The 12,397-nt window shown below is 41.0% G+C and overlaps 1 protein-coding gene across 1 annotated transcript in view; it reads left to right on the top strand.

The window, feature by feature from the left end:
• The window catches only part of TBC1D4 (TBC1 domain family member 4), a 117,334-nt gene that overhangs the window by 91,471 nt on the left and 13,466 nt on the right, over positions 1–12,397 (top strand). The window contains 3 exon segments of the mRNA XM_040584212.1: positions 7,343–7,503; positions 8,380–8,589; positions 12,117–12,275. Of these exon segments, the coding sequence (XP_040440146.1) occupies positions 7,343–7,503; positions 8,380–8,589; positions 12,117–12,275 (530 nt within the window).

Genomic DNA, 12,397 nt, shown 5'->3' with positions numbered 1-12,397 from the left:
ATTCATTTTAGAAAGGTATTTGATTTATAGCAGTCAGATGGGCCTATGCAAATAACACTAAGCCAGGATCAGCTGGAGACCTGGGAGTTAAAAAGCAATTCTGCTTATTATCTGTGTTGTATATGTTTTGAATGATGTATACAAGATGATCCTGATCCATATTTACGTCTCATTTGGCATACGGTCACAAACTCAGAAACTGATTCTAGGGTGTTGGAGATACAGGGTACAGTGGCTCTTGCCTGATTGTAGACGGCTTCATTCTCATCTAGTCAGTGGAGAGGTGTTGGTGTTTCTGCAGCACAGTTGCTCTCATCCTGATGCGCTTGTCTTTAATATTCTGACATTTACAGAACTGATCCTGCCTGTTCATCTGTGGTCCTTCCTGAACACTAATACAGCCAGTTGTGCCTGTCACTGGGAACATCTTCATTTAGAAAGCATGAATCATGCCCTAGAAGTATCTTGACCTCCAATAAAAAGGAAGCCTCAGTTGACTTGCTAGGATTTAAATGGCTGTGTTAGAGATACCTAAAGCCAGGAGAAAAAATAAAAATAAGAATTATTCTCCAGATAAGTTCACTGTGGTGAAAGACACATCTTTTTTTCCCAAATGTTTTTGGGGAGGCTGAGCTTTTTGAGTCAGATTCTAATGATCACTACTATGATGCTTTCTGCGGAAGAGAGAAAACACTGATATATTTTCTGCTTTAAGGAATGAACAGTATAGTAAAGTTGGATAACAAAACGATACTGGCATGTGCCTTCAGAATGTTGTTACTGCATGGTCAATTCATTTGTCTAGAGAGAAGTCTAGGGTGGAAGTGGTCGCATAATCTCGACTTTTGACAAGTATGTTGTGTAGCATTTAATATTGAACACAAGCACACATAAGGATTAAAAAAAAATATCCTGCCAACAAGGAGGTGAACAAAGAGGATTTGAGAGCATCATCTGTTTTTAAACTTTCATTTCTGTAACTTCTGGAATTTCTGGCTTTTATTCAACAGCTACTCCTGAAAATTAGACTATTAGAAGGATCTGGCTTGTTGTTTTTTAATACAAAAATAAAAGCAGCGCTTTTAAAAATGGAACAACCTTCAGCATAGGTTTCACTAGCCCACACCGTCTCCCTTCATTGCATTGTTATGCAAGGATAATTGAAGCTGATTTATTGCCACTTGAATTTGAACAGATTGCTTTTTTAAAACAGCTTCATTTCTCATGAAAAAAAGTAAGTACTTAATGTGCTTTAAACAAAATAGCAGAATGAAGTTATTTAGAATAAAAATATATGACAGTTGTGACAATAAATAGAGAGGTGTAAACTGATTGGAACTAGTTTTTCTTCTTCCCAGAGGGGAGGTATACTTCATGTATTTGGCTTACATATAGGCTTCTGCTAGCTTAAGTCCTGGGAATTGAAATGTTAGTTGTCTTTCTGTACTTGATCTGGGAGATTTTGTATCACCTCAGCCTCAAAATTGCAGAGGAGACTGAGTTGACGTAGCTGCTAGTTAAAGCAATCAAGAGAAGAAGTTGAAATGAAAGTGAACTGGGGAAAAATACAAACCTTGGCGTGAGCAACAACAGTATTTATTCTAAAGTCAGTTGGCTTGTATGGACTCAAGTACAAAACAGTTTAGGTAAATATTGGATAAAGAGTTCAACAAGAAATGGGGTAGCTTTGTGATTTTTTCAGTCATCAGTCTTCAGGAGCATTGTGAAGAACAGTTTTGGGAAGAGATTTAGGAAACTGAAACCAAGCAATAAAGATGCTTGTAATCTGAACAAGTTTTGGGGGTTTCTTCTCCCCCTGACCAACTAGCTGTGCCATCTTCATACTGGGCATTATCTGATAGAATAGTGAATGGGATGGTGCTTTGGTCAAACTGAGTTGCAGTTACTGACATAAAAAGCTTAGATGATTGTACTCTTTACTCTTGAGTACTTAGGTTGTCACTTGTAACAGTGTAACAGACTGAGATATTGGAGGCATTATATTGAATTTATAGCTTTTCATGTTTTAGCGCGTACAAACTGATGAATGCATTTTCGTTTCTGTGTTGGGTAAGGAGCATAGGCTAAGTAGTCTTATGGAGAACCATTATTGTTCAAATTGAACTGTGATGCATTTGTCTCAAATATAGAGTATTACATTGTTACTGTTTTCAGGAGCTGCCTAGGAGGTGTGTTAAGTGAAAAAAATTATTAAAAAATCAGAAATACTCCATTTTGTGGAATTTCGCTATTGAACTATGTGACTTTGGCCTTTCATATGTCTGTTTTACCAAGCTGAAATACTGTGATGTGGAAGTTGTACCATAATGTAGTTGTCATTTTCTTAAAATGAATAAATAAAAGTGAAATGTGGTTGTTTTTTTTTTTTAATCCATTCTTGCAATCATGTCCTACTTTGCAGTTGAGTTTTTTAGTCTCTCTTCTGTAATTTGTTAAGATTTTATGTGCTGCCATCTCTTAATTTGCAGTGCATTGACTCAGGTGCATTTTGTCTCACTTAGTCGTTGGTAGGTGGCAGCAGGACAGGAACTTGTAGAGAGTAGTTGTCTGTCTTTTCTTCTTGGTGGCTATGTTACTGTATAACCCAAGAAATACTCATCCTCTGCTTTTCCCCAGTGTCTAGGCTCTACAGTCCATAGTTTATAGAACATGCATACATTTCTTGAGTTTGAGGTAGTAACTTCTTTTGGAAGTGGAAAACGTCATCTAAAAACTGGAATTGATGAATGGACTATTTCTGCTAGTTGACCTTGCAACATGTTTCCCATGTAGATGTTTAAGTCTGTGTGTTATCACAACAGGGTTTTTTCTTAAGAATTCTTGAGAATTTATCCTTTCTGTGTTGAGGTTTGGTATCGGTGCCCTGACAGGGAAGTTGTGAAAGTCTTTTTCCCCAGGTTGGGAGGTAGTGAAAACTCTGCTCTGCTTTTCATAGCAATGACTGAACTCCATTTAAGAAGTTGCTGCTGTTGTTTTGGAGTTGCTTTTGCTTTTAGTCTCTCTGCTCACTTTAATAAACCTCTTCATTTTGCAGGGAGCTGATAGCTAATGGTCAGATATGCAGTTTTCTTTACCCCCATGTTCTTTAGAGGATCTGTATGATGTGTTGCTGGGCTGTCTGAGCAGAGCATCTACCTGCCCGGCTGTTAAAATCCACGGCTATTTTAAAACCTGAAGTAATCTTGCAAATACGACCAAGAGCCAAGCCAGCCAGTTAAGTTTAGGTGTGAGAGATTGTAGACTAGGGAGTAAGTACTGTGCAACTTCTGTTTTGAGGTGGGGAATATGTAACCGAGTTACCTCATCTGTTTTTTGTACCAGCCTTCTGAACCATTTCATCATGGAATGGGAGATGCTATCTTTTTACTCTGACTTCTTCCTGCTTTTACTCTTTAGGGTGTTGTTTCATGCCTTTAGATCTGATACTAGGCTGGGACTTGTCTATCTTGAAATGAGGAAACTTCCTTTGCTCACTTTCCAGCCTCACTTTGCTAAATCTTGGTGTTTTCACAGGTGCCCTTGCCTTCATTGAATACGGCAAGGTGCGCGCATGAGACTTTCAAAAGTTTTCCTCTAATCACTCATCATACAGCTCTTTGAAGGAGAGAGTGATTAACGTTAGTTGCTTGAAATATCAGGGGGATTTTGGAAGAGAGGGTTTAACAACAGAAATACGGGTCCTGAGAACTGTACGATTTGTACACTTCATGAGGCAGCACGTGTGACTAATCCATCCCACTGTAAACTCTGCAACTGAAATGACATAAACGGCTTTGTTTCATACCCTAAAATAGCCCCTGTCTTATTCTGACTTCCGTGTAAATTTTACTGCTATAAATTGTACGCTATTCCTAGGACTGCCTGCACATTTAGGAGCACAGTAGCTGATTTTGTACACAGCAGCAGAAAGGAAGATTTCATTCTCTTGTTACGTAGCTTCTATTTAGTAAGCCCTGGAATTACTCAGGTTTTGTGTTCTAACATGTGATAGCTAAGACCTGAAATAGAGAGAAGTAGTTTCATTACAGTTATTTATAGAAACATGACTTATAATCATTAATACATCCAAACTCAATACCTTATTTCGAAGAGTTGCTGGACTGCAATACCTTTGGAAAACACCTCTAGACTCTATTAGTTTTGTAGTTGATGTTTGGCTAGCACAAGCATTGGTTACCCCATCATGAAAGACTCTGTAAGTTGGCCAAAGATTTTCAGAGTTTTCTGTTGCTGTTTTGGTTAGTGCAACACGGGGCTCTACCGAGATCACCTACTAACAGTATGATGCATAGGGAATTGTGGCACTGTAGAAGCTAAATCGGGAGTAGAGAATAATTCAGGCTGTCTGTTATCCAGGGCTCCCAGTCCTTAGCACTGTTCTTGGGGGAGGGCAGGGGTGGTGCCTAATGCTGTGTAAGCGAACCTCAAGACATAATTATTTCCCTGCCAGGATATGGAAGCAAGGTCTGATACCTGTGTATGGTAGTGAGTCCAGTTTTCTCACTGAGGCTTACAGATGTCAAGGAGCTGTTGCAGATCATTAGCACAGGGACAGCTTTGATCGCCAAAGAGGCCAGTTCTAGCTTGGTGCGTTATCATTCAGCACAGAGTATTTGATACGAAAAGTGCTGATTGAGATGATCTAGCTGCTAGACTCGTGTAGGTGAAACTTCGTAGTCTGCTTCCCTTGCAGATCTCTCCTTTTGTGGAGGCCACGCGTGGGGAGACGGACTGCAGCTGGCAAATGCAGTTATCTGCATCTGACCTACCACTAAAAATGTAGTGAACACTTAACATGCTAGGCTTTCCTTTCATCTAACTCTTTTTAGGGACTTTACACTGTATCATGAGAATTCTTCACAGAATGAAGGTCTGGGTGTAGCTACTGCTGCGTTGATCTGGCAGTTTTCCTTGTGATGAAGATGAAGCTGCAGACACAGTTCTGCATATTTGATGCTGTCTTCCCAAGAAGCCTGTAAGTGTGTGTCATGCTGTTGACGTTCCATGGAAGGATTTATGATGGATAATTAACATACCCTTTGCTATATGAGATCTGTGTACCTACTTTACTACCACAGATGCAAAATGCTGAAATATTTCTGAAAGTGGCTCAAGTATTTACGAAAGCTAAATGTCCTTTCCGTTGGCAATAGTCAGTAGAGAAGTGTGCTTGGTGTCCTCTTATAATGATCTCCCAGCAAAGCTTCCTTGTATCCTCTCCTTGCCTCTTCCAGAAACATAAGCTACTCTTAAAATCATTATGTAAATACATTTCTATGTGGCCTGCATGGATAAGCAAGGAGCTTCTGGCAAAACTCAAACAGAAGAAGAGAGTTAATGGAATGTGAAAAAAATGACAGGCCACTCGGGAGGAACATAGGAACGTCAGAATTCCTATATATGCAAGGATGCAATGAGGAAGGCTAAGGTCTGTGTGGAATTAAATCTGGCAGGGGATGTCAAGTACAACAAGAAGAGCTTATTCAGGTACAACAGTAGGAAGAGGATGACTAAGGAAAATGTGAGCCCACTGCTGAATGAGATGGGTGCCCTGGTGATGAAAGATACAGAGAACGTGGAGTCACTGAAGGAAGACTTTCCCTTGGTTGAGGAGAATCATCTAGATAAACTTGGCACCCACAAATCCATGGGTCCCCACGGAATGCGCCCATGAGTGCTGAGGGAGCTGGCAGATGTTATTTGCTAAGTCGCTCTCCATCATCTTTGAAAGGTCCTGGAGGACAGGAGAGGTGCCTGAGGACTGGAGGAAAGCCTGTGGCACTCCAGTCTCCAAAAAGGGCAAAGAGGAGGACCCAGTAAAGGCTGGTCAGTCTCACCTCCATCCCTGGAAAGGTCATGGAACAGCTTCATCCTGGAGGTCATCTGGAAGCATGTGGAGGAAAAGAAGGTTATCAGGAGCAGTCAGAATGGATTCACCAAAGGGAAATTATGCCTGACCAACCTAATGGCCTTCTATTATGGAATGCCTGGCTGGGTAGGTGAGGGGAGAGCAGTGGATGTTATCTGTCTTGACTTCAGCAAGGCTTTTGATGCTGTTTCCCATAACACCCTCATAGATAGGCTCAGGAAGTGTGGGTTAGATGAGTGGACAGTGAGGTGGATCGAGAACTGGCTGAATCATCAGCCAGTTTTCTGATGATACAAAACTGGGAGGAGTGGCTGGTACACCAGAAGGCTGTGCTGCCATTCAGTGAGACCTGGACAGGCTGGAGAATTGGGTGGGGAAGAACCTAATGATGTTCAACAAAGGCAAGTGTAGGGTCCTGCACCTGGAAAGGAACAACTCCATGCACCAGGACAGGCCTGGGGCTGACCTGCTGGAAGGCAGCTCTGCGGAGAAGGACCTGGGAGTTCTGGTGGACAGCAAGTAGCCCATGAGCCAGCAGCGTGCCCTGGTGGCCAAGAAGGCCAGTGGGATCCTGGGGGCATTAGGAGGAACGTGGCCAGCAGGTCGAGGGAGGTGAATCTCCCCCTCCACTCTACCCTGGTGAGGCCACATCTGGAGTGCTGTGTCCAGTTCTGGGCTCCCCAGTTCCAGAGACAAGGAACCACTGGAGAGGGTCCAGCAGAGGACTATTAAGATGATGAGGGGACTGGAGTGTCTCCCTTATGAGGAAAGGCCAAGAGAGCTGGGACTCTGTAGCCTGGGGGAGAAAAGACTGAGAGGGGGTCTTGTCAATGCATATCTTAAGGGCGAGTGTCAAGAGGACGGGCCAGACTCTCTTCCGTGGTGTCCAGTGACAGGACAAGGGGCCATGGGCACAAACTGCAACACAGGAGGTTCCATCCAAATATGGGGAAAAACTTCTTCACTTTGAGGGTGACAGAGCACTGGAACAGGCTGCCCAGAGAGGCTGTGCAGTCTCCTTCTCTGGAGACATTCAAAACCTGCCTGGACATGATTCTGCATAACCTGCTGTAGGTGACTCTGCTTTAGCAGGAGGTTGGACTAGATGACCTCCAGAGGCCCCTTCCAACCCCAACCATTCTGTGAAATATTACCATTCTTTTCTCTTAGCTTTTATTCTAAGCTTCTAGCTGAGCACTGCATGAATGCTATGAATTCTTCCTGGGGGTATATATTGCAAACTTCACAGCACTGTGTTACGAGAAAACAATTGGGCACGTCTGTATTCAGGGTGAAGCTCGCATACAGCACACTTTACCTTCTCAAACTTCCCAGTAAATACTCCTGCAGGTTTGGCTGTACATTAGACAGACTTAATAAAGACTTTTATTCCCCCCCCACCTCCAAAGATGACTGACTTTGATCACCCCATCTGCTTTTTCTTTCCTTCAGTGATGGGGAGGGAAAGAAAAGAACATCAACCGTCTGCAGCAGTGAATCTCTAAATGCTGTGGGGGCCACGCTCACACCTCGCCGCATCTCCTGGCGGCGGAGAATATTCCTGCAGGTAGCTTCACCTATGAATAAATCTTCTTCCAAGATGCAGCATCCAGGTCTGTGTGTGCTTTTAAAGAAAATAAGCAGTTGTTACTGAATAGTTATTACTATAGTGAACTGCAATGCGAAAATATGAAAGGGCGAAGGGAGTCAGCTTGCTAGAAATCAGTTGTACTCAGCTGGCTTTAGGTCTTTGTTGCTTTGAACACAGGATTCTGTCATCAAAATCAAATTAATTGCAATCTGCCATGGCTGTGCTGGTAGCAAGCAAATGAAGAACTACCTCTTGCTGACAAAGATAGCCTCTTTAACAGTTTGCATATTTTTACCCTAGCGTGTTTACGTAACAGCAGTGTTATGTTCTGCCTTGTCCTTGTACCGCACATAGCACCTGTTCATTGTGTTAATAATTCTTACAAATTTAGGTCATTTAAAGTAGGAAACTCTGAAATACCTGAAATCCTGCTCTGTTGATAGAGTCCCATTGGCAGAATTCACAACCGTAGGTAAATGGCAAAGTCTTCATTTAGTAACCATGAAGTGCTGTAGCACTGCCTATAGTGCATCTTAGCAGATGGAAAAAGTTGCTTTTATTATAGAGCCTGTGGTAAATCATGGCAGTAAACAAGCTCAGCTGTAAAGGAAACTTTATGGATAAACACCTCTTTGTAACTCTAGAAGGAGCTAGAGGGGAAAAGGGTTGAAATACTGGCTGACCCTTTATTTACCTTTATTTAATTTTAAAAATTAAAAAAACCTTTAAATAAAACACTTTATTTAAAAATAATTCTCTACTGCTAAACTGCATTCTTTGGAATAAGCATCTCACTGCTGAATGTGGAAGACAGCTATGTTTGTTCTGCTGTGACTTAGATTTTTGTGATATGTCAAGCAATCTGAGTTTCCTGTAATAGCTTTCTGATTCTTTGCAGATGGTCATGATGGAAGTGAGTTGTTACCATTATCGCCTCTTGCTCCACCCCTCGAGGAGGACCCTCTTGTTCTAGTATTGCAAAATGAGGATGGTCCGGATAAAACTGGAGAGAGGAAAAACTCAGAAGAACTACAAAGTCTGTGGAGAAAAGCCATTCACCAACAAATTCTGTTACTTCGAATGGAAAAAGAAAACCAGAAGCTGGAAGGTTAGCTACTTAGAAAATACCCCCAAAACTATTACAAATTCTGCTGCCTGAAGCTGAACACTGTACTGGTGTTGGGCACCTCAGAGATGTGGTTCTTGACTTTTTGGTTAACGGTGCTAGAAAAAAATGTGTTTACCCACTCCTATCTCAAGTCTACCAGGTTCTTTGTCTGCCTGCAAACTCTTATTAATGAGTCACCTCAGTTAAAGAAGGTAACTTTTCCTTTTTTAGTGCGCATTAGGCAAAAGTTTCTACAGTCTGGATTTTAGCTAAGTCTAGGAATTCTAGTGTGAGGTGGAGGCAGGAGAACAGATGCTGTGTGAGCATTCAAGTATGGTAAACCTTACCCTCTGTATCTCATTTCAGTCCTTCGCAGTGTATGGGATTTCTGTCCAGGCTTTCTGTCCTGCGTTAACCACATAACAGTGGTAATTTGTATATATTCAAATGCAAATATGATTTTTAGGAACTGGCTCATGAAGTATGTCAGAAAGTTCTTTTCTTGAATGATGAACACTGTACACTGAAAATTGAGTGCCCTTGCTGAGGGATCTGAAGTTGGCCAAGCTGACTTGTCAGCTGCCTGAGCTTTTGGCTAAGATATTTTATTATGACTGGTCAAGACTCGCACAAATAAAAGATAGTATGCAATGTCTCTCCTAGTTTATAGAAGTTCTTCGGTATAATAGATGAATAGCTTTTGGTGCAAGTTGAAAATTTTCTCTCATTTTCAAATGTTATCTCTGTAATTGCTGCCCTCATCTTCTCCTATATGGTCTATAACTTCATTATGTGGTAGTCTGATTCTTCAAACAAAACATAAAGATCTTGTTAAGGTCAGTTAAATCTTTTTCCTTCTTTAGTGATGCTTACTGAGAAGGCAGAGAGAGGAAGGAAAAACAGTAGGACAAAAGTCTTTCCATGTCCCTACAAATGTACATCCTTGAATGTATTTCCTGCATAAGTAGCGTATTTCTTTGTGCGTTCTCTCTACAGTTTGTCTCCTTGTAGATTCATAGGGAACATCTACAGAGAAGTCTGCTTTAACTTCAGCCATAATCTTCACTTACTGTTTTAGCAAATGGGTTAGTCTCCTGTTGTAGGGTGGGGAAGCTGGACATCTGCTGTAGTGACTAATTTTATGTTATTCCCTCTGGTAGTATGAGATGCTGAGGGACAGGCTCTTCTCTGTACCTGCCCTGCGTTACTGGAGGTACTGAAAATCATAATCAGTCCAGTTCCTTAAGACTTAGTTGTAAGTTATTTCCATTCTGTAACGGATATGTAGAAACTAAGTTATTCCTGCCTGATTATTTGTGGTGAAAACAGGAGTGTCAGCAGTGGAGACTCCGAACTGGCACTTACCTGCCAGCCCACATCTTGGTTTGTAATCCAAGAAGCGTATCTCCAATCTCCTATGCAGGTTCATAAGTACTGCTAGTCAAACTGGTGCTCTGGCTAGCTAGAATTCATCACCTTATTTTCAAAGGGTGAAAAGTAAACTGTCTTAATGCCTATCTGTAGGCTTCCTTCCTGTGGGCTGCTGTAACACGGGCCATTTTACGGACCAGGCATATGCAGAACTGATGCATCCCAAAAAAGTACTGGTTTGTGCAGTGGTTGGCATCCTAGCTTGCAATTAAATGTAGATCTCAGAAATGTAAAATGTAATAACAGAAATGCAGCTATTTCTCTACTTGAAGCCACGTTCCTAGCTGTGAATTTATTCAGCTGTATATGACTGGTTTAGAACTGGAATTGCTGTGGAACTGTTTTTAGTGATTTTCTCTTAATGTTTTGTTGATTTTTATTTACAAAATATTAATAGAACTTCTTTTCCTATTCCTTTTGCTGTCGAGGAGACTTGAATACTATTAGCTCTTTGTTTTACAGAAGGTAAGTTCTGTGAATTGCACAAACTTGCTTTTTTCTGAGAAGCTTCCCACTACTTTTTCCAATAGATCACCTAGAAATACAAGAACTACAAAAAGTAGCAGGCCACCTAGCAATGATTAGGAAGAACATTAACTAAGATGGTTGCAAGCAGCCAAGGGTGGCATGGTAGGCAAGGCAGGTACTATCAACAGGCAAGCTTGCTGACTTTCAGTGGGGTTAACCACAGAGCCAGAGTATTGTTCAGAGAAAGATAACCTATGCACTTAATCCTGGAGTTCGTTGTCACACTGAAATATGTTACTGTTGTCTTGAATCTGTCATATATTGCTTATGAGTGAGCATTCTCAGATTAAATCATAAAGCAATAAGGTAGCATTTAAAATTGTCCCAGTTGGACTGCAGATTCTTGTGGCAAGATCACATTCCCATTTTTATGGGAGTGTGCTGCACGTTGCACGATAGTTGTTTATACAAAGCCCTCTGTAGTCTTGAACAGATAGGATCTCAGAGGTGTAACATACAACTTCTAGAAATAATGTCACCTATGTTTTGGAGTGGGCTAGGCAGTGATCTTATGGATTCATTCAGTACTGGCTATGTCCAAAGCGAGATAACTAGGAAAAGGAACAGATTGTTTTGTTTTGCAGGTTGTATTAAAACGTGAGAGCTTGCTTTCACCTCGAGGTGATGATGGGGACAGGGATACAACTGTTAAGAGGAAGGAGTCTCCTCCAAGGAGCGAGTACTGCATGCAGATCAAGGCAAATTTGGGATAAACCACTTGCAGCTTTCAGAGGTCATGTTGTGAAATGTACAATTCAGTCCAATGATAATTAAACCTATCTCTGTAAGTTAAGACACATTCAGGTCTTCATTCTAGTTTTTTACACTAGTAGTATGAGGAATTGGGAGTGATTTTCTGCATGCGTATCGTGTAGTAAAATAACCACAGTTAATTCTCAGTAATATTCTATTCTTTTGCAAAGTTCTATTCAACAAACCTTTTAAGTTTACAGCAACACCAGTTTTGTGCTCAGCCCAGATATACCTTCCTGGATATGGTTCACGTGGTTCATTCTGTTTCCTTCTTGTCAGTTTGATGATGCCAGGTAGCAGGGCCAAGAGCTCTTGCCACTGTCTTAAGGAACACATAAAAACTGGAGCCAACGTGACAGACTCCAGTTTAGAAGACTTGCCTGCTTGCTTGCCTAAATCTCTAATAGAAACATTCATATGGTTGGGACTTTCCATACTAAAACAATCGTAATGTTCAATATAAACAAGAGAAAAAATTATCAAAGGTGTTTTTGCAGTTAGAAGAAGCAGCAGATGTGGTGAAGTTGTGGTGAGTGGGTTTTTCTTCTTGCCCTAAGCCTTAGAAAATGTTTTCATGTACTGCATGATTACTAATGTTCATGGCCCAGTAACAGAAGCTAAATTGTTGCCTGCAGGATCTTATGACAAAAGACTGGCCCCATCTCAGCTAACAACTGATAAATTGTAGAAGGTGTATTTATCCCTAGACAGATTATCAGGTAGATATATCTAACTTGAATTGGGTTTGCATATTTGATGTCTTATATAATTTTCTGATGTTCTGTTTTTCTGTGTGCTCTTTCTTTGTGTTCTAGCAAGCAGAGATGAGCTCCAATCAAGAAAAGTAAAACTGGACTATGATGAAGTTGGTACATGTCAGAAAGATGTCATAAATGTTTGGGATAAGAAGTTGCTGAACTGCAGAGCCAAAATCCGATGTGACATGGAAGATATTCATTCCACTTTGAAAGAAGGTATTTGTGTCTTTTAACTATGAAGTCTGAAGATAGATTTTTTTTGTTGTTCCTTTTTGATACTGAAGGAAATCTGCCAGCAGTACGGTTTTTCCAGTAGCACAAAATTATGAAAAAATTGC

This window comes from Falco naumanni, chromosome 2, assembly GCF_017639655.2.
Source record: "Falco naumanni isolate bFalNau1 chromosome 2, bFalNau1.pat, whole genome shotgun sequence".
In the NCBI taxonomy this organism is placed as follows: Eukaryota; Metazoa; Chordata; class Aves; order Falconiformes; family Falconidae; genus Falco; species Falco naumanni.
The sequence above is the reverse complement of the archived record's forward strand: the minus strand, read 5'-3'. Positions and strand labels throughout refer to the sequence as shown.